The 23,311-nt window shown below is 40.2% G+C and overlaps 1 protein-coding gene across 2 annotated transcripts in view; it reads left to right on the forward strand.

Annotated features, from left to right (window-relative positions):
- The first annotated feature begins 6,153 nt into the window (after nucleotides 1-6,153).
- Nucleotides 6,154-23,311, forward strand: part of SPTLC3 (serine palmitoyltransferase long chain base subunit 3) — an 82,163-nt gene continuing 65,005 nt past the window's right edge. Inside the window, exon 1 of one of the 2 annotated variants that reach the window (XM_059840656.1) lies at nucleotides 6,154-6,605. In XM_059840656.1, the coding sequence (XP_059696639.1) occupies nucleotides 6,489-6,605 (117 nt within the window). In that variant the 5' untranslated portion in view covers nucleotides 6,154-6,488. The remainder of the gene's footprint in view (nucleotides 6,606-23,311) is intronic. The other variant, XM_059840654.1, reaches the window with a different exon arrangement.

Raw genomic sequence — 23,311 nt, forward strand, 5'->3', positions numbered from 1 at the left:
CACAGTAAAGTATCAGGAGACAACTGAAAAATATAAAGCTTTTATAAGGCAACACAGCTACCACCCCTTTACCATAACTGGCAAACACAGGTTTTGGAGTTTTGTTTGGGTTTTTTTCTCTCTCAACCTGTACTTCCCTAAGAAATAGGATGAGCAAAACTGAAATGGTGACTAACAGAACTGTAGGGCAGTGGCAATAGGAAATAAGTCTCCAGAGAGCCCATGTATGGAGTCCCATTTAACACAAAAATCTAATTCTGTGGCATGTCTTGAAATGATTTGTTCACTGGCAATAGGGAAGGCAAACAATCTACTGTATCATGTCACTAAGTTTAGTAATGCTAATAAAAAGGTTTTGAAGCATAACTACTACTTGCATGGGTAGGGCTATTGACCTCACTGGGTCTAATTCAATGAAGTGCTTCACTGAATGAGTAAGAATTGCAAAACAGAGCCACTTGTTAGATTTAAAAATGGGGTATTTTGCAATGCTACCTTTTTTTTTTTTTCCCCCAACTGAGTAGCATTACGAGTTCTCATCTGGGCCTGCATAAATCTCATGCTTCTGGAAGCATTGAAAAATTACATTACAAGAACAATAGGCAATAACTTTTAACTTTTGTGTGAAATCACTTCATAATTTGCTGTTCAGAGACTGACATTTCATCATTAAACATAGGTTAAAGCTACGTCTGTTTTGCTCAGTTTTATTAGTAATAATAATAATAATGAAATTTGTCTACCTGGTTAAGTATCAGTTGTCTTAATGTTTCAGATGTTTGTGGTGGAGAATGACTTGTCTGAATCAACGTGGTGATGACACAGAGGAGGAGCAGATGGCACAGAGCTGCCCCTGCTCCATTTATCATGTCCAGTGGAAACAATGACAATACTATGCTGGTTCTCAGCAAATGACAGAGCTCAGCAAATTAATCAGCCTGACTGGCAGAGGTCTTGGAAAAGTAAACTGAAATCTGCCTTGCACGGCTCTAGAGGCTAAGGATCACATTGCTGCTGAAAGAAGTCAGTAGAGAAATGTCCCAGGAAAGATTTTGCCTCTACCTAGTGTTTGTAAAGTGTTTTTTAGCCTTTGGCTTGGCTGAGTTGTTCTATTGGCATCACTGGTCTAGCTATCTAAGCTTCTTTATTTAAGGAGTCAGAATTGCAGGTTCAAGTTTATGAGAAATTTCCACATAAGAGTGTAGTAATGGCATCAGCCTTGTAATTGCAGAAGATATAGCAGAAGGCACACTGGACTCTCTTGTGCTTGCTGCTGGATTTTTTGCAGCAGGCTCTTAGTTGCTATATGGTTATTCATTTTGTCTTGGTGTGATTTTTTTGAATTTATGTTGGTTTTGTCTGATTATGACATTCTAGTAAGATTTATTTTATTTTTGTATCAGAAGATAAGGACAAAACTGTATCAATTGTGCAATTTATGAAGCCTTAATCCTTGAAAGGAGGTAAAGGTCACAAGTTCTACAATAGTCCTGAGGTTAAGTACAGATTCCTAACCAGATTTGTGTATCATATACCAATCAGACATTTGTATCAGACAGAAAATCCCAACAATTTCCTGATGCTAGGAGTACTCAAAGCTTGTTGACACCCAGATGCAGTCAGAAAACTGGTTCTGGTAATATTGCCTAAGAAACCAGGCTGACGGCATCTTTAAATGCTAAAGGTTTTCAAGCATTGTCTTGTCATCTTACTGTGCCCCATGAAGAACAAGGAGGTGCAGAGGTGTCAAGAAGCAGCTGTGCCAGCCCCAGGGCTCTGCAGGGGCTGTGTGGACCTGCCAGACACAGAGGAGCCCTGCCTGCTGTACCATGCCCTGCCCTGTTGCAACACTGGTTGCGTGCATCCACCTGTGCCATGGCTCTGAGTTGCTCTAGATTATTCTCTGACCAATATCAAACCTTTCTGTGTCTCCTTCAAGTTGTGCAAGGGCACTTGAAGGGCTCTTTCAGTATTGGTATGCAGTTTTATTTCCAGGTGTAGTGGCGTATCCCTACTCAATCCCATGTATGTATTGCTAGATAGGGTGTAAAGAAGCAAACACAGATAGGGGGTTCTTCCATGTAAGGATTTAGGGAATTTAGTCTGTAGCTGGTGCTGGTGAAATGTGAACGACTCAAAAGATACCCTGGGGGTGACTGACCAGCTGATGGCTGGCACTTGCTCTTGCTTTGTTGTTGTGGTGTCTTCCTATTTGTTCATGAAGTCTTCTACACATCCAAGGCAGGAATTGCCTCCAACATCCATGTGTCTACATTCATCAAATATAAGTCATCAATGGTATAGAGAATTTATGAGATGGATTTCTGTTTTAAGGGAAATGATTGTGAGAACAAAAAAATGGTTTTTACTGTGTACTCCATTACTGTCATGATCTGCTGCCAATTTAAACACTCCTAGAATCTTGGATTTTAACAGAGGAATAGATTTGGATATTCAGTTTCTTCAGCTCTTGTTTGACATTGGTGTTTGTTCACTCAAAACAAGCATAAAGCTACCTGGTGTCTTTGTTCAGACCCTTATTGTTTCATGTAGTATGTAAATGGGAATCTGTCATGAACTGAAATGATCAAGGTCTTGCCATTGTATTGCGAGACCATTTCACAACACTGCTGTAAATAACTGTACCCCAGGATGAGCAGGAATCCCACGAAATCCTTCCAGCTTATGACATGACACTTTTCTGGGATGAGCTCTCATGCTTTCTTGCAACATTTATTTTTTTCATTAGTAGGTAATGCAGTACTGCCATTATAAATGAGGACACTGTGAATCCAGTATTGTTATTTTTAATGGGGACATTGTGATCACTACAATGACACTGCATGTCTTGACTGGGCCAAAATCTAATAGAATGTTTTGTCCCCGTTTCTTGACTGCACCAGCAGAGTTCAGCCTTTTAACCTGTCCTATGTAACAATGGAATTTTTACCAGAAAAGTGATTTTCTTCAAACACTGAGAGGCTACTTGGACAGAGCCCTACCCCTCTCTATTCTCTCTGCTCAGTTGCTAAACCTTGGCTAATTAAACTGCATATATTTTACTTCACTTTTGCACCATACTCCTCAGCAACTTGTCTCAGAGCATTTAAAAAGACTTTTCTCCTGATTTCAATGCGAGTTTGCAAAAATGCAATGGTGTTAACAGGATGATGACAAAGCAAGGAATAAAACCTAGAACCTGGGGATTCATAACCTAGAACCTGGGAATCCACTGATGGTTTTCCTACAGATTTATAGCAATTGTAGTCATGTCTTGGCAACTTTATAGCAGCTTTGTAGAACATGGTGTGTGGTCTGCTGGTAATCTTAGAAATTCACCATCTTCTTGTCAAAGTATGAAGAATGACCAGTACCCAAGCCACTAAAGAGAAGTGCACGTACAATCTTAGTAGGATTGGTGTCCCCTGCAGTTAAATACATGCAGTTCTTGTACAGTCAGCACAGCAGATTATTTCCTCCCACTTCCCAGAAGGATAAAAATAAGGTATTGCTAGTGGTGGTTTTGGTGTTGCAAAGCAGACAATTACTGAGTCCTTCCTCCCGTGTCCAGCACACATCCTCATACATTTGAGTAATAGATTTAGGTGCAGGTAACAGGTAACATGACAGATATGTATAGAGAAGGCTGAATAACAGATGAGATGGCTTTGAGTAAGATAGAGTTCTGAAGGACACAATGATTTTTGGGTTTTGGTTTTTTTTTTTTCCTGGTTTGATTCAGGTTTTTTGTTTGGTTGGTTTTTTGGCTTTTTTTCTGCTTATGTTTTGGTTTGGGTTGGGTTTTTCTGGAGTTTTTTGTTTGTTTGTTTAGGTTTTGGGGGAGCTTGAGCAGGTTTCATGGCCGTGTGTTGTTGTTGGTTTTTTTTGGGTTTTTTTTTTTTTTCAGGAGAAGTACCACATTCTGTTTACAGATAATTTTTGTGTATTTGGTCAGACTCATCCCTTCTATGAATCTTTTGCTCTGAATAGGATCAGGGCAGGAATTTTAGTCAGCTTCTAGTGGTACTTGTTTTGTGAACCCTGGCTTTTAGGTCATGGTTAACAGGGCAGCTCTTCTCTGAGTTTATTTTTTAAATTGCTCATTTAAACTCATATTTAAATGTGGTATTTTTTAAAGTTCTATTTGTTTGTTATCTTAAATAATATAGACATTGAAAACAAAAATTGCCATAACACGTTCATTTTGCTATTTTATTCGTGCAAGGACACTGGTATTTCATGGGTCTTGAAACAGATAACAAGTCTAGACTTAGAGCCTGGGACTAGCAACAGAATTTGCATTATCTGAACTGTTGATTTAACTGGAGATTCCACTTCCCTCATGAACTTAATTGGGGAGGAAAAAAAGACAGATATAATATGTTAATTTTATTGCTTTGTGCCTTGAAAGGTGCAGAGCCAGTTGGGAAAAGCACCTGGCAGAGGTGCTGGCTGGGACACAGGGAGCTGCTGAGGGGAACAGCCCTGCTCTGGTGAGTGTCCTTGTCTTTATCACACCAGGGGGAAGATGATCAGTGACTGACTGAGCAGATGGCATGTTTTACAGGAGTTTGATTTGCTGTGGCAATCAAGGACACAATTCCCAAATGAAGAAAGCTCCTTGGTGGGAGAGGCTTGCCAGAGAGAATGCCTTGCATTACCTTGTTCCATTTATCAGCAGCCCATAGGGGATAGGTGTGCAGGACATGTTACCAACCATTCTTCCTGCAGGCTTATCCTCATCTCAGTCTCCTTTTTTCTTTGAAAATATCAACTCTTAGCCACTTAAGACCAACAATTTATTTTGTCACTCTATTTGACATTATTATATTCACAATTAATTTGTCAGTGAGCTATACTTACAGATGCCTTAATGAAACCTAAACAAAACTGATTCATACAGAAATGAGGTGTTCTTGCTTAGGAAAAGCACCAAAAAGATAAAACTTTAAAAAATCTCATTCCTGATAGTGAATCTTGTAAAACTGTGAGGCAAAACATTTTGGTGTTTTACTGCTTCTGAGTCATTTTAATCAGTTAAGGGGTTATTTTCTTCCCTCAAAATACTACAGTCTTACTAATTTAAGTTTAGATCACTCTTAAGCAGGACCCAAAAGTTATCTAGTACACTGACAATATCTGACTTTGCAAATTACTTCAAAGAAGAAAATATATTTTAACAATTTAATATGTGTCTAAGATAAGTTTTCAAAACCAATACAGTGTATTTCCCTGTGTATTTTCACAGTGGTTTGTTTAACATTTCATCTCCTGCATTCCACATACTCAAGTTCTAGGCTGCTCTTTCTGTATATAACTTACATTTCATTGCCAGGATGCCACAGCAATTTTTTCTAATTAAGGAACTTCAAGTATTTTTATTCTCCCAGCGTTTCCTCCTAACTGTGTTTCGAAATTGATATTATAATAGAGCTTTCCTTTAATCTGTCTCCACACTAATTTGAATTATTTTGGGAGGAAGAGATTCTATTAAATGCTGCCAGAGATATTTCTACTCTTATTTTTTTGTCACTAAAATCTGAAGCATGAGAATTTGAGTCAGCAAAGACCATTTTCACAATTAAAAACCCTTTTTTATAAAAGAAAAGATGTATGTTAGTCATCCTTAGTAGCTTCATGTGTGATTAAAGCCTGACTTGTTTTAAAACGAAATTAATCAGCTATATAAAAATCCATTTCCCATTCATTGTAATAGCATGTCATTTATCCTACTACTGGCCAAACTGAGTTTAAAGGGACAGTTCACTCTAGTGAATACCTGTGCACATGTCTGTAGTATCTAGCTCTAGATAAATTTTCATTTTATTACTAAAATGCTTTCCATTTCTTTGCAGGTATAATGCTGTGTCTGTCATGCTACTCATATAAGAAGAGATTAAAAGAAATGTTTTGACATGTTTCTCTGCTTTACTCAGGGCAATACTACTTGTTTTCAGCTAATATACTCTTAACAAGATGAACCATGTCATTTTACAGAGTACACTGTTCAAATTTTCAAAACTTTTTGCCAGTTTGTATGGAGTGACCTCACGCTACACCGAGTGTAACTCGGAGAAAAGACACAAAGTTTCTCCCATGGAGGTATTTAAGAGGTAATGTGTCTTTAAGTGTCTCCGCCTCTGAATCCACCCACTTCTTGATAGCTGCAGCAGCCTTGTTGACTCACAGGAGCCGTGTTCATGCAAGAGCCAGCAAGGAGCAGTAATTTTCAGAGATTTTAACAGCACACCTCCTGCCATGTATTTCACATTCTAGCTTGCTGGGGCTGAAGCTGTATGAAAGAAAGTTTTATGTTTTGAAGAGATTGCAAAAGATAGTTCCTCCTCTCATCCTGGAAAATCCTGACAGACCAGTTGGATACCTTTCAGGCCTTAACCAAGAACTTTATCTTCTCATCCCACTGTCTTTTTTACAGTAGAAAGACCCGAGACACCCTTAAGAACTGAGAATCTGACTAATTTAAACAGATGGCTAATCCCAGTGCTGTGTGCAATGGACATCTACATCATCATCATCATCAGAAACAGAATAACCTCTTAAAAAGTGGAATATCTAAGAAAAATGGAATCATTAAAGGAACGAAGGTAAGGTTTAATTGTTTACCCTAATTGCCTCAATATTGAAAACAAATAGGTAGTTGCAATAAATAGGTAGTTGCAAAATTACTTATTAAGCTATTTTTATGGTCATCTTAGAGTCCATTGAACAGCTTGTATGGATAAGGCTTGTGTGTAAATTTGTAATCGTGGGACCTAATGCTGCTTTTGTCTCTCCTAAACTGCAGAGAGAGTTGGGAATGCTCATGCAAATGCTGTTGATCCCATGGACTGACTTACTGTCTAGTTCATATCAAACACAACAAACACAAGTAGTAACTTCCTTCTAAAGCTGAACTGGCAGTGGACTTGACTTTGCAATGTATTAATCACTAGTGGAAAGCTGTTTTGTCAGCTTCAAGTGTGTGTGGAGTAATTTTTGAAATGTGATTTGTTACTCTACAAGTACAACAACAAAAATACGTAGGCAGGCAAAGCTGCCTTTTCATGATGTTTACATTTATGCAGGGATGGTGTAGCTGATCCCCACGCTTTAGTGATGCCTGCTATCCAGACTTGGACTGCTTAAAATCCAAGAGAGTTTACTTTTTATTTTCTTAGGCTGTTCTCTTTGAAGCAGCACTTCTCACATACATGAATGTTTTGTACATCTGTTGGCATGTAGCATCCTGAAGAATGAACATATCTAAAAGCATACTTTTACCTAAAGAGCCCAAATCTTAAAGGTTGTCTCTCTGTGATACCTGTTCTGACTGGGAGCTTGCTGTCTGTCTTGGAATGTCCTAATTCTGGATCTTGATGTGATCATTAGGAGAAAGTCTTGTAGTGACTATAAGAGGGCTGGCTTTGCAGCACAGTGTGGTAGTGACAGGGGGGATGGAGAAGGGTGCTTGTGGAGCCTGTGTGCTCACCTAATCATCCCTGTTAGGTTAGGAAGCTTTGGACAAGGACTGTGGTGAGAGCTCTGCTGTTTTACAAATAAACTGCTATCTTTTATCTTTCCCTAAATGGGGCTCTCACACGCCTTAGCACTCTAATGAGGGCACGCCCAGTGTCATGCCTAATGGTTGTCTGGCTTTAGGTGTCTCCCCTGGTATGAGTATTTCCCAATCACTGGCTTGTGTTGGATGAGGAAAGCAAAAAATCTTGCACAATGACTGAAAAAGGCCTTTCTTGGATTCGCTTCCAGAAACCTAATTCAGTATCCTCTTGGATATCACATACACCTCCTCATCATTTTGTACATTAGCTATTTGCCACCATGGGGTTCTAAGTCTTTGCTTTCCACTTGTGACAGATTTCAAGGACTAAGCTTTGCCATTCAGTTACTGTTAACCTGCTGCAAATAAGTGATTTTGAAATCCCAGGAGGGCATTAATTAGTATTTCCTCCTTAATAAAAAAGAGGAGTAAACAGGTAGAGAAGTAATGGCTAATATTACTGAGCATGAGCAAAAAAAGGAAATAAATATTGGTCTGAAAAGGGTGGCAGAGAAACAAAGGAAATATTATTAGATGCACCTTCAAGATTAGAGAAGACTTACAAGCACCACATGGTTGGAGGAGAAAGTGTTTTACCTTGCTGTGTGACATCTGACAGTAGCACTGAGCCACTTGTAAATGCCATCCATGGCTGAGGGAAGTGGTGAGGAAGTGAAGGCTTAAAAAGTTCAGGAGGCTTATCATAGGCAGATTTGGTAAGTCTGGGTCGAGCACTGTGCTCACAATTACATACCATTTCCCCTTTCTTCTTGCTCCAAACACAGAAAGAAGGAAACAATAACAGACAAGAGTCCTGAATGAACCAGGAATCTCACTCCTGGCAGGAATCTCCCCATTCCTGTCTGGTCTGTTTCCCCGCCCCAGCTGCCTCACCCTGTTCAGTGCTTATGCTTGATGCTATTTTACAGGAACAGATTCTGTTCCTTCCTCCCTGTGCTGTTCAGGAGCCTCAGTGCTGGAGGTGTGCACACACTCCTCCCTGTGCTCGCACTGGCCACTCCTCGCTGGGCTGTGCTTCCCACTTTGCAAGCTGGGATCTGAGAAGCAGGGAATATGGCAGCTTGGTGCACAAGGAAGCCTCCACAAGGCTTCCAGGTTTCTCTTAATTCCAGTCATTCTTTCTTCTTCCTCTTCTGCTCTTCAGCCGCTTTGCCCCTATTTCCCCTAACACTCTGACACACATTTATGTACTTTACTGCCCGTGCAGTAAATTAATTGACCATTTAACACCTTATACAGCAAAATATAGTGCTAGTATATTCAGGGGATGTGACTGGTGGTGCTGCTTCTAGACTTGTGATAGTTTCAAAACTTTTGGGGTTAAAGCTGTGCTACTTTGCAAGGAGGGGAGGAGGGAGAGATGCTGTGGTTTGAGAGAGGCAACTAGTGCAGAGACTGCACTGAGTGAATGGCACAGTGATGACTTCTAGGCCTGTGCAACTGTCTGACTGGAACATCAGGCTTTGCAGCAATCAGATCTATACGCCCTTTTTTTCCAAGGGAGCACCCAGGAAGCACTGGCTTCAGGAAATGCTGGCTTTGGAAACATTGGTTTTGAAAACACTTGCTCAAGAACAATGTGTTTTGCATCTTAATGATGTAAGAACATTTTGTGTGTCTGTGTGTGCTTAATAGAAATAGAGAAGCAATTCTGATACCACAAAACCCCCTGGGTTTCTAAAAGATTTTGTTTAATGGGTTGGGAAAGGTAATTAGGGATGATCAAATGTGGGGTAGAAGGGAGGCTCTCTTTGCTTCTAGCAATCTGTGGCACACCAAGGACAGAAAGGAGGTAGCTGAGTGATAAAGAAGCAGTGAAGCATCCTACCAGAAGAGAAGCTGTTTCTTTTGGGGAAGTGCTGGAGTGCTTTAGGGTGGGACCGCTTGTTCAGGTAGCTTCTGTGATTGTTTTAAGTTAGGTTCACTCAATTCTAGCTGATAGCACAGACTCTCCATGTACTAATGGGCATCAGGCTTAACCATGTCCCCACAGCCATGCTGCATCCTGGTATTCTTTGGAAGCTGGGCCGTAGTAAGACCTAAACTTTGGGACCTGGGTTGTGGACCATGTCTTCCACTTTGTTCATGCTTTTAACAGAAGCAGATATTTCATGTTTTACCAGAATGCATAGTATGGACTTGCCTTTGCCCAAAGCACAATTCAAACAACAAAGCTAATCTATTTATTTATGTAACTGTATTGGCCAGGAGAAGGTATTTTCCTAGTGATGGTTTCTTTCCTATTCTATTGCTGTTGATTGGGTACCAATAATAGGGGACATTGTATTTTTAAAACAATAAATATGTTTGTCTAGTGGAAACTTTCTTTTCCCCTTATAAAACACATGCAACATTTCCATTTCTTCGATAGATTGTTTCCTTGGATGCTTTCGCCTCCAAGACATTATAAAGTTATTTGTAAACTCATTATTTTTATGTTCTGCACTGGGAATGGCAGGGCTAGGAAGAAACGTGTAGTCAGCAAGACTGTAGGCTTTTCCAAGGATTTCAAGCTCCTCGTGAAAGCAAAAAAGAATCTGGGATGAGATCCAACACAGTAACATCTGCCACACTTATCTGATGGCCCAAAAATGTGATAGTCTCCAACATTTGGAGGGTCCAAAATTCAAAAGCTGTTTAACTTCTGTCCTGTTACATCTGAATCTCTTCCTGGCTGTTCTACTTAGCTATTTGGTTCAATATTCCAGCATCCAGTCTCAGTCCCTTCCATGCTCTTGGCACCCTTGTTTCTTTCCTCTCTTTTCTGCTTTCCAATGTCATTTATTGCCTAATGATTATCTTAAAGAAAACATTGATTGTTTAGAAAGAGAGTCATGAAAGGAATATGCCATGCAACTGTGCTCATGGCAGTAACTTTCTTGTATGTTGTAAAGGTCTCCTGTAATTTCTTTGCTCTCTCTTCACAAATGTGGACAGCACTTCAAGTGTTTTTGCAAACCTGGTGTAAGTGGGGCATTTTAGATGCATACTCAATATAAACGTTAAAGAGTCTGGTAGGAACAGAAATAAACTACTTCCTACAGTCAGAGTCAAGCAATAAGGGTTATTATCAATAAAGGAAGAGCAAGAAGAGAGGGTTAAGGCTGATCAGGCCTTTCCAGCTGTTTGTGGCTTCAGTTGTGCAGCCATAATGATCTACCAACATAATAGGATTTTTTCTGAAACATCTTCATATTTTGATATTGGTTTGGGTAAAAACAAGTTGAAAGGGAACTTCATTACTTCCCTAATTCATTAGTTCCCTAATCTGGCTTAGCTACACACACATGAGTCCAGCCTGTTTCACTTGGACCAGCTTAGCATTTTGGGCATTTTTCATTGTGCATGTGTTCATGGAAAGTGCAATTGCAATTTTCCCTCAGGAAAAAGTTGAGATTTGGTTTTCAGTCAGATTCTCTGCCAATTACTGTACCTGTTGCTTCAGCTGCACCAGAGAGTCGATCTCCTCATCCTCAGCTCATGCCTCCTTTTCTCCTTGGTTTCAAGCCTGAGAAATGTGTTGCTTTGCACCTGCCCTCTCAGATGATAATCACAGGTCTCGGATCCACGCCCTTGTTTCTGTCATCTGCCCTGCTATGTGATGAGCTCAATGCATTGGAAGCAGGAAACACTGGGGACATCTTTCTGCAGCCGAAGTGTCACCACTGTGTGGGCTCATGTAACAGTCTCTGACTCTTGTAGCAATGCTTTGAGCATGTTGCATGAGTCTTTACATGCAAGGCTGAGATTTTTCACATAGCTCAATACATAAGGTTGGTCTAAAGTCATTACCCTCTTAACACCTGGAAATCTCTAAATGCAGGTAATTAAATTTTGGAAGGTAAAGGCTTTACAGAAATAACAGATAGTAATTTACTTTGGCTTGAAAGACTCAGCATGTCAGGTCTTTAAGGTCAGCCTCCTCTTAGCACAGTAACAGCTTATCCTTCTACTCATGAAAGAGAGTAATTTGTTGGGAAACTGGCTTAGCTACACACACATAACTCATGGCTGAGCTCCAGTGCAAAAATAAGCAGTATACAAGAGATAGAAACAAGAATGGCCTTTGAAAGAGGAATTTTGAAACATTCTGGGGGAATGTAGCAGTGGCATTAAGTAAGCCAAAGATCTGGAGTCAACATCTGCAAGGAATGTCAAGTGAAGCAAGAACAGATCTTACTGCTGCATTAGTAGTAGGTGAATGATCAAGGAAAATGTGTCCCATCAACAAATGGGGTGGGTGACTTAGTGACCACAGATGCAGGTAAGGTGTACTCTGTGCTTTCTTTCACTCACTTTTCACAATCAAAGTCCAGGCCTCTGTGTTGTCAAACTACCAGCAGTGAAAGAAGGTTGATTCAAGGCTCTCTTGAGAAATGGCAATCCGTACAAGGGCGTGAGATCAGGAGGGAAGCACTCATGTGTGGTAGGTGATATCACAGTGATCTCACACACTATCAGCTTTGGAAGCTCCCAGGTGTCAAAGATCCCTCATAACTTAAGAGAAATGTCCCACCTGTCTTCAAAAGGCAGGTCATTTCTAGCAGAGGTTGCTTCTGGGAGCATAGAGAGGAAGGTGATTTGGAACAGCAAGCATAGATGTACCAGAGATAAATAACGTTTGACTGACTTTGTCTTCTATGCTGAGGTGACTAGGTTTTTCTATGAGAGGTAAGTGATAGAGGTCACCTACCCTGACATTGGCCACACCACCCTCATGTGCTACTTGGGGCATTACGGTCTCGATGGCCAGGCTGCTGTGGGGGTAATAACTGGCTGGATCATCAGGCTCAGAGAGTGGTGGTTCATGGTTCATACTTGGCCTGCAGGGGGTTTCACATGTGTGGAGGGAGAGGGGGAATCAAGGTATGGGTAATAGCAGTGGGACATATGGAGCCTTTCAGGGCTCAGCTGGGCAAAACCCTGAGCGCCCTGCTGGGAATTTGGTGTTGACCTGCCTTTTAAAGATGAAGATGAAACAGAGACCATCCAGTCCCAGTGAGTCTGTGACCTTTCAGTGCAAGGAGGCAGCATTTCTGTGGTGAGTCAGCAGTAGTGATCCAAAAATGGATGGAATTGATGCAGAACCTCAGTCGGGCTTCTATGAATATTTGTCTGGCCAGCTCAATAGAGGTAACTGGTAATAGAAAGCCATGGTGTGGCTAGTGCTATTGCCTGCCTGTTTACATCCCTTCAGCATGAGAATTAATTACCTTTGCAAGCTTTAAGTGGCCATCTGGCTTTCAGAAACCAAAAAGGTGAAAAGCATCTTCTATTTGCAATGTCAGTGAGGGATGTGGCTGGATGTGTTCCATTGTAGAAGCAAGTTCATTAATAATAATGAGCTGAATGATAAGATAATGGTTGCTTAGGGTCTGTTTGGGTCTCTGTGTGAGCTGGCATATACAGGACCCAGGGATGACCACAGAACATTGACTGAAATGAAAATAGTAAATTTATTTCTATTACCTTGTCAAACTAGGGATCCTCAAAGCAGCACCTAGGCAAACCCACATGAGCATGGGCACCAGAGAACTCAGGTATTGCTCAGTCCTTGCTAGAGGATCTCTGAACCTGCTGTTTTCACCTGTATTTCAAGGGCTGTCACAGGTGTGGATTACCTCCCTGCTTTGGTCTTTCCCACAGCAGGGAAGGAATCTCAAGCATGTTTGATTGAGTGCCTGTAAGTCTATCTCAGGCCTCTCATTGAAGCACAGACATTGAACTTAGCCAACACACAAAGCTGAGCAACAACTGGTATGTGTGTTTTTCTACACCTCAGCTGCAGATCACTTCAGCATGTTTATAATTCTCCTCAACAATCTTCTGTTATGTTCCCACAGTTTCTATAAAATCTGACTTCTCACCAGAAAAACGTTTAGCATGGTGCTGCCTCTCTCACAGCTTGCTCTTTGCATGTGTGCAGTGGTGTTTCAAGTCCTGGTTTCTAGGGTACAAGACAACCATAAAAATCCTAATTCATCATGATATGCAGGTCTGTTTCTTCTGCCAGTAGACATATGAACTCTCTCGTGGATTTTTGGTTTTTTTTGCTTTCCTTTTAAAGAAAAGTGATTTTTGTTGTGGCTAGGACTGTGGCATTAACCAGCAAAGCAGGAAATTAAATTTCCCTACAATGACCAGTGGCTCAGCCAGAGAATTTCTGCCATTCCTGGCAGCTAATTTTTCCACAGAAAATACTTTGAGAAAGCAACCCAGCCAGGAATTTTGCGAGGCTATTGTCTGAGGGTTGTCCTTGTGGGATGGATATGGAATTATGGGATGGAATATGGAAGAAAAACACCAGTTAAGGAGAAGAGCAGGCAGCAGGACCAGCAGTGTTTTGTGCCAGACTGAAGAGGAACTGAAGTGTTCTGCACTTAAGGATACATGAATTCAGACAGATGACCAGAACATTCTGTGAGATACCTTTAGTATAAAACTGTGAGGTGAAGAGCTGAATTTCCAGGGTAGATGCCATCTATATACACCCCTGTCTTCAGAACAAAGTAATATTTAACCTATTCTGGCCAAGTGTCTTCATCCCACCTGAAGTATTTTGAATTTCTAGAACTTCCAGGGTAGATGTAATACAGTAATGCCTTATCTGTTCTACTGATCATCTCAGGGTTTTTTTGGAAGTCATTCAGCTGTATCCTTGCCTTCATTCTTTTAATCAATCACAGGCATGTGCTCTGTCATTTCCCACTCTTAAAAATTTGGTCTTCTCCATCAGCCTGCCAAGACATGACGGTTTATTCGCCTAAAAAAGAAATATGGGAAGACAAATTTGAGATGCAGAGCTGAGACTTGTAGCCATTTCAGCTGACGTGATGCTGCACTCTGCTTCCTCCAGGAATCTCCATTTGAGTTTCTTCTTCCCTGTTGCTGCTGCTGATTCATACAGCCTGAAGAGCTGCCACACATCTCTCCATGTGACTCACATGTAGCTAGCTGAGACTTCAGCCTGCCTAATCTCACAGCCCAAAGCTGTCAGCTTACACCTGGTATCACAGCAGCCAATTTGTATGTTCTTGAGCTTCCCAGGCCTGTTCTGCAGGAGAAAGCCTCAATCTAGCTTAGAATTTCCATCTCCTGCCCATTTGCTGTGTTTCCACAAAACTTTGATTGTCTTCTGAAAGGAACACTTCTTCCTCTGTCATCACCAGGTTGCATTTCCTGCAGGTAAAGGTAAGCTGCAGCCAGGTTCTTATGCACACTGTTGTGGGGGAGATCTGTCAAGATCAGCCACACTGCTGCCTGGGGAGGGCAGGACACAGATGTTTCCACCCAGTCCCAGCAGCCATGTGTCAGTGACTAGTGATTTGCATGAGACCTTGGAGGTCAGGAAATAAAACCTGAGAAATAAATTTAGGACCACCTATGGCTGTCACATTGTACCTCATTGTCAGCCAGTCCCAGCCCTGTGATCTGATCAAATGCATTTCCTGCTGACCAACCTCAAATCTTTGGGTGCTACACAGATCCCAACACCAAGCTACAAAACAATTTCAAGTGAGTAAGATTTTTGAAGGCATTTCATGGTCCAAGAAAGCATTTTGAAAAATCATGTTTCCTCTGCTTTTTGAGATCATATTCATGCAAGTTTCTGAGTTTGAGCTTTTGAACTTCCAACAATCTCTTGGCATCAGTCATGCTCAGAGGGAATGTTTTACTTTGTCTCTGGCACAAAATGTGTGTCTGCAAGTTTCTTGAAGTCATCTCTTTTTTATAAAAGGGTCTTTATAAATTGCTCCCCTGTGCAATATTATCTTCACATCACTGTTATATAAACAGCTTGTCTGTTTGCATATGTGGGTGGTAAAAGTGTCTGGGAGGTTCTAGCAGATGTAAGGGTGTGTTAATCTTGAAGGGGGGACTCTCCTTGGCTTTTGATTGTTCTATTTTGAACAGAAATGAAACAAAACTCATCATCAAACTGCTTTGATGTAATTTCCACCCCTTTTCCTCTCTTCTAATCACAATCATCCACCCCTGTGGGCCTTATCCTTGGTTTCTTTCCACTTGCTTTAGGTTACAAAAAACTCTTGGGGAAATAAGCCTTTAAGTATTGGATTGGTGCATCTGTGGGTAAATAAGTAATAAGGGGTGTTACAAAGCAGATTCTCATTTCTCTCTGTGTAAAACCCAGTTTTATCCCACATAAGAAATTACTTTTTCAGATGATCTGGGAAGAATCCCATGTGGCCAAAACTTGTCTAATGTTACTTTTTGGTTCTCCATACATATTCTAACAGTGTCTTTTCAGGTTGAAGTCTTTGCTTCTTAAATCTATTTCTTACCCATAACCAAACAGGAAGTACAGATTCCAAAACAAAAAAAATATGTGTTTGCCAAAATCTACTACTTTTAAAGAAAAAAGTTAGTATTTTTGTTTTTCATTCTGAGACAAGTATGATCTTGATATATGCCAAGTCTAATTGCTTTTTGTTAAAATCTGTTTTCAAGGGTTAGAAAATGTATCAATTCCATAATTTGTCTATTTTCAGATGTGTATTAATGGTGTGCATAGTGGGAAATGTGGGATTTGCTATGAGCACTAGCAAGTTAGCAAAATAATTTTGAGGTCGTGTCCAGAGACAGGAGACTTGTGCTTTGGGAATGGAGGTGCAGCTTTAATAAAATCTGGTTTCACCTTGGGTTGAACCTATTGTCCAAGAAGAGGTGTAATTTATTACCTCCCTGAAGAGGAATTAATTGACCTCCTTGCATCTCTTACTCACCAGTGAAAGGTAAAGAAATAAAACTGTGCACACTATGACTGTCTTGAGCCAAAGATATTCATGATCAAGAAGGGTTTCAGGGGTGCTGTCCTTTGTCCATATGTCTGTTGTAAGGATGGGGAGCTGAACAGACTGGCCCCTTGGTCCTCTAGCAGAGGATTTGTTGTTACAGCAGCAGTTTTCAGCATAAAGTCATGTCTGCAAGATCATTCCACCTCCCTGCCTGTACAATGTCTTCCAAAGCACACAAGGTCACCTGTCCCTTTCCAACAAAATGTTTTCTGCACTTCCTTAGTGTCTTGGCTCTTAATAAATTTCTCTTGAGGTGAGAGAAATATTTTCCTGTCTTCCTCATCACCTCTATCATTTTGTAAAGAAATCACAGTAGGTTTTTCACCAGAGATACATCTCTGGAACTTATATAAGTATTAAAGTCAACAAAACACTCTACTAGTAATAGTAGGACATTATAGTGTGATCAAGCATGACAGATCAAAAATGGAGCTCTTTTGGCTTCTATCTCACCCCCAACCCAAAGTATCCATTCATTTACATTTTTGAAAATCTTGTATTAACTTCCTTATGCTTCCACCACAGCATAATTAAATCAAGTCAGAAGGCAAAAATTAGTTTTACCTATCAACAGGTAGAAAACAATTTAAAATTTGCAGAAATAAGGGGTAACATGAGGAGGTTTTTATATCTGTGATTCAGTATAACCAGAGACCTTTAGAATTCTTGCATGTGGGCTGAGAATCACATGGGTTTATATAAGTAAATTGAAGCATGATTTCAATCTGTTTTTTTTTTTTGGATCATTATCAGAGACTTGGGCTTTTTTTACTGTTTCAGTGTATACTTGCTGAGAACCAGTGTTGTATGCTTGTGATTTTGTTATATAGATGTTAACATCTATAGGAAACAAAATTTCAATCAATGGCAAGTTATGCAGATTCTTAAAACCTCAGGTAGGCATAATTGGTTTTACTCCCCACTGAACACTTTGTAGGTGTCCAAAATGTATGTGATCAGGGAGAGGAGTGTTAAATGAGAAGAAAAACCCCATCTACATAGTTTGAGCTTTCAGCATGGTAGCATTATAAAATCTTGGCTGGTTTCCTAAAGAAACAGAATTTACATAGTGATGCTGTCTGTCAGCTCCTTAGCAGCTTGTGAACTCATGAGCCATTTTCATATCATCCAGTCTTTGCTTTAAGTGGGCTTTTGGACACATGAGAAAGGCCCAGCACCTTTCCTGCTGAAATCATAGCAGCTGCAGTGTGAACTCATTCCTCCAGTGACCTGGGCAGTCTGCAGCAGGAAGGAGATTTGACCTATGCTCCAAATAAGAAAGAAACTTCTGTCAGCGTCTTCCTTTATTTTACATGAAAGCCAACATGAGACACACATAAACCCCCCCCAAATTTACTATTCCCAGAGCTCACACTGCTCTGTTTACTTCTGCTCCAACTCATTTCTGCATGGTGTGTATCTTACCATTGCATTTCTCAGGAATTCCTTTAGTCCATAAACTTTCTGAGATAAAGACACTTTATTTTCTCTCTACTTGAGAAATACTTGGTACACAAGAGATCAGTGTCTATTAAGGGTACCTTTATTCACAGGGGTTTTTATCCAAGTTTGCCACTTTTTCAAATATCAGTGATTTGTCATCAGTATTGTGTAAAGCAGTCGCCCTGTCTCATGTTCTAGTTGATGCTACTAAGTCAGAATGAAGTGTGTTTTGGTGTCCTTTCTCATGGGACATTTCTGTTCTACCAGTTTGTCTAACAGATGAAACCTGAGTTCATGTTAAAAGTTATTGTTTTCCATAATTCATTTCTAACCCAGTCAGGCATCAGTTCATCTTTAGAGCAGTCTGATCCAAAATGAATCAGACTTGGAGCTTGGCAGTTCCAAACCCATCGTTGTTGTCTGGCTGGTGTTCCTCCTGTTCACAAGGGCTGAGTGATTTCAGTTCACCTCCTGTGGATCAAGTATCTCACCTGCTCAGCAGCACCATCCTCATTGGAGCTCTGTTCCAGGACACCAGTTTAAAGACAGAAATGCAAACCTCTCACTCTGTGACGGGTAATCAGTGTGAGCTCAGGCTGGAGGTTGATGGACAGGCATCTTAGAGGGCTTTGAGTACTTCTAGCTTGAAATTAGCTCAAACATGATGAGAACATTTTATTTTTCAAGGCTGCACACAGAATTACTTGAATAGTGTGGAAAGACTTCAAGCTTTTAACCAGATATCCAAGAAGGCTTGTGCCTTTGAAATATACCCTGAAGAGACTGACAGAGGATAGTTTGAAGGTTCTTCAGTTTGGTTTTGTTTTTTTTTATTGAGTGATTTTTTGCTGGAGAAGCTAATCAAAACATCTCTGCACTTTGCCACTTCTCAATAAGTAACCACCATGGTTGAGTGACAATAATTTGTTCTCAGACTCCACTGTTTCCTGCTTATTCCTATATTTCTTTTTTCTAGCCCTGGACATCTTCCTGATTTATGGCTACATCTCAAGGCTACATTTAATCACTACTGCACAGTGTGTGGCATTCCTGGCTGTGCTGCATCCCCACTTAGATGCATGGACAAAAAAAAAAAAACCAAACCATTTTCCACAGGAAAATGTGGAAGGAAAATGCAGGGTTTGCAATGCAGTATTTCAGCAGAGGTAACAGAGATGGGCATCAATCATCTGTAACAAATGATATTTGCCAACTACACTTTGTTGGAATAGGAAACAGCTTTATCTGTGAGATTATGGTCATAAAAAGATTTACCAAGTCTGATAATAAATCTTCTGACACAATTTCTTGAACCTTGTGATAGAGGCAAATAAACCAGTGTTACTTTCTATGCTATTGGATAAAGGAATATTTTTCTTAACTTGAAGCAGATTCTGGAGTCTTATTTCTTTATTAGCTTCATTTAGCCATGGTTAAAACAAGCTGATACCCTGTGCTTTGTCTATTCACATTTACTGACAGATCATTGCAAAACTGAATAGGAGTTTGTAATTTTGGAGGCTTTTTTCAGTCCATATTGTTCAACATGTAAAGTTTAGCAGAGCTTATAAACAACAGTGTTTTAACAACAGGGTTTTAATTGAGGAGGTAAAAACATTAGCAGTGCATTGAAAACAGAATTCAATTGGGTGGGGGAGATGGGAGGAATAAAAAAGTGTATACACATGCAAGGCTTTGAAAAGGAAGGATGTCTCAAACGCTGACAGAAGTAGGTCTTTATGTATGGATACTGGTCACTTTTGCCTTAGAATTCTCAAGCTACCTGATCTCTAATTTACCTAATACTGGTTAGTTTCATATTAAGGGTGATCATCAGCTGGATACAAAGCTGCTTATGCCATAAGCATGTTACACTTTGGTTTAGGTCCCACTTTCACACCTGAGAAAGACGTACTTGGAAATGAGACCCTCGTGTCTTCAGCAATTTGTAATTATTTTGCAAATTATTTCGTATTTATTTGTGTGAAAAACACCAATCACTTGTTATTAAAATTTTAAAAGTTTTATAGTAATAAAATGGTTATAAAATAGTAATATAATTCGAGTAATAAAAATTTGGACAATTAGGATTAGGATGATATGAGACAATAAGAACAAAGAGTTATGGACAGTCTGGGTACCTCTTTCTGGGCAATTTCTTTCACAATTTATTTATTTTATATTATATAATTAATATTTAATTATTCAGATGTTAGTATGAGGGACAAGGAATCACAGTTGAACTGTTGTAACTTGTAAAAAATGTGTATTTTATGATTGGATTTTCCCAAATATTAAAATTATTATTATATGTGTTATGTTAGAAAGTTATGCTGTCTTAATTTTCTTGAGTAGTGTGTTAAATATAGTTTTCGGTTATAACATAATGTTAAAATAGAAACTATGCTGTGTAAGATACTTTTTTTAAAAGAGAGGAATGAGGTACTCACACCGAGATAGCAGCCCCGGGACACCTAAATCTTTCAGAGAAAAAGAATTTATTGCTCCATTATCAGGAGAAACGAACTTCTTCCTGCCTCGCTCAGCCCTGAAGACGCCGTCAGGATTCAGAGGAAGAAGCTGACACTGCCCAGACAGAATCCTGTGTTTGAATGGAATTTATGCATCATGGATGAGGTGGATGAATATGCAACAGGCTGTTGCTTTTAAGGGTTAATCCTCTGTTAACGTGGGTCCTTTTTCGGGCTTATTTTGCCCAGAAAGAGGTACCCGGACTGTCTGTAGCTCTTTTTTATAAATTTATATAGTGATGCTATCTGTCTGTCAACTCCTTAGCAGCTTGTGAACTCGTGAGCCTTTTTCATACCATCCACTCTTTGCTTTAAGTGGACTTTTGGACACATCCGAATCCTCTTTCAACCCATCCACTCTTTCCTTTTTATTGTCTCGTATTGTCCTAATCCTAACTGCCCAAATTTTTATTACTCTAATTATATTACTATTTTTATAACCATTTTATTACTATTAAACTTGTAAAATTTTAAAAACAACTGCTTGGCGTTTTTCACAAGCTCCTCCTCATTTCCAAGCCGGGCTCAGCGCAATCTGCGTTAGCGAAGGGACCAAGAGCTCTCTCCGGGTGGAAATGAGGGACTCGGATAAAGCAGCGGCCGGACCGGCGAGTCCGGCTGGCTGGGTTGTGCCGAGCTGCAGCCAGCAGCGCTCTCAGGGTGGTGGGGCTCGGGTGCAGGGAGGTGGGGCTCGGGTGCAGGGAGCTGGAGCCGGTGCAGGGAGGTGGAGCCGGTGCAGGGAGGTGGGGCTCGGGTGCAGGGAGGTGGAGCCGGTGCAGGGAGGTGGAGCCGGTGCAGGGAGGTGGAGCCGCCGCAGGGAGCGAAATGCGCTGTGAGAACTGGGGCAGGGGCGTGCCGGCTGCGCTGGGGGTGCCGGCGTAGCTCCGGGCTACGGGGGAAAGCCAAGAGGAGGTGAAAGGTGGACGGGTTGGGTCTGTGACAGGTGATCTCAGCCAGGGTGACGGCGAGGAAGCACAGGGAGGGGAAGATGGAGATCTGCAAGCAGCTGCAGTCTTGAAGGGAATTGCGGAAAACGCGTGTTTTGTGATTGGCTTTTCGCAAATATTAAAATGAATGTTATATGTGTTATCTTAGAAGGTTACGCTGTGTTCATTTTCTTGAGTAGTGTGTTAAATATGGTTTTAGGTTATAACATAACATTAAAATAGAAACTATGCTATGTAAGATACTTTTTTTAAAGAGAGGAATGAGGTACTCACACCGAGATAGCAGCCCCAGGACACCTAAATCTTTCAGAGAAAAAGAATTTATTGCTCCATTATCAGGAGAAACGAACTTCTTCCTGCCTCGCTCAGCCCTGAAGACACCATCAAGACTGACCAGACAGAATCCTGTGTTTGAATAGAATTTATGAATCATGGATAAGCTGTATGAATATGCAACAGGCTGTTGCTTTTAAGGGTTAATCCTCTGTTAACGGGAGTCCTTTTTCGGGTTTATTTTGCCCAGAAAGAGGCACTTGGACTGTCCATAACTCTTTGTTTCTATTGTCTCATATTGTCCTAATCCAAATTGTACAAATTTTTATTACTCTAATTATAACCATTTTATTGCTATAAAACTTTTAAAATTTTAAAAACAAGTTATTGGTGTTTTTTACAGGAATTGATTTTCTTTTTGTTTATCATTTTTCATAAATAGCAAAGAAATAAGACTGTGAGGTGGGTAACAGCAGAATCAGAAATCATTTCACAGCCAGCATGTGTATTTAGTGTGTAGTACTCAGAAATTAAATACTTTAATGTTGACTGAAGGTTTAGTTAAAACAGATTAGCTGCTACTGACAGCTCTCTTCCATACTCCCATTAGGAAAATTCTAGCTCCTTTGTAACTGCTTGCAATACTTTTCTTCACTTTGTCTGAGTCTCTAAGAGTGCTTTAATCCATTTGGTCGTACATTATTCAAAGTTATACTTAACTTTTTAAAATTTTTCTTTCTAGCTCCAAAATTGTAGTGTTCCTGGGGAAATGTGGTGTCCTCTACATGATGCTTCATAAGATAGCAAAAGCAGATTTGAGGGATGTCTGGGACTGAGATGGATCTTAGGAAATGAGGATAGAATTGTAAGGGTTTGTGTAGGAATGCAAGAGTTCCACATTATTCTACTGAGATTTGTAACACAGGAAAAAGTTGTTAGCACTGAACTCAAGTTCACTACAGAGACAAAGGAACATCTATGGAATTTCAAAATAATTCCACTCGGCTTTGCAAACTAAGTGGTCAGATTTTTGGAATGGCTCCCACAGAAAATAATTTCAAAATTCTGTGGTCTGTGATCCTCTCTCTTGACGGTGCAGGAATGCCTGTGTCAAATATTTTCCTTTCCTGGCATGGATTTATTTCCCCCCAGAGGTTCTCTTTTAACATAAATAATCTATATGGTGTGGTGCACCTGAGAGAAGATACTTTAAAGATTTTGCATTCCATTCCAGTCAAGACCTATGTGATAATCTGAACCTTAAGCATAATTACCTTTTCTTCCTGTATCTTCCTGTTCACTGCAATGTCTATTGCATTTTCAGTTCTCTTGGTGTAAGAGCCAACCTTACTCCTTGGCTGATAGAATCCCAGTTTGGGTACTCCTCCATTGGTCAGTTTTTTTAAATGAAATTCTGATCTGTTTTGTTCATTAACAAATAACAGAGGATACTGGATTTTACCCCATGCTTTGGCTTACTGGGATTCTGTCAGAATAAAGCAGAAATGCATTGGTCAAGGCAAACCTTTAAATAAAGTACTTAAAGGTACTATAAGAATCTATGTTTTAGAATATTTGATATGAAGTGATATCATTTCTTGGCATGCTTTTGTCTGGCTCTTCCAAATTTGGCATGACTTTTTGCTGGTACCTTTCAAGGTTTCTTGGAGAAGCCATTGCATTTCACTGGACATTTCTGTATCATTTTCACACAACAGCTCG

The sequence above is a fragment of the Haemorhous mexicanus genome, chromosome 3 (genome assembly GCF_027477595.1).
Source record: "Haemorhous mexicanus isolate bHaeMex1 chromosome 3, bHaeMex1.pri, whole genome shotgun sequence".
Lineage (NCBI taxonomy): Eukaryota > Metazoa > Chordata > Aves > Passeriformes > Fringillidae > Haemorhous > Haemorhous mexicanus.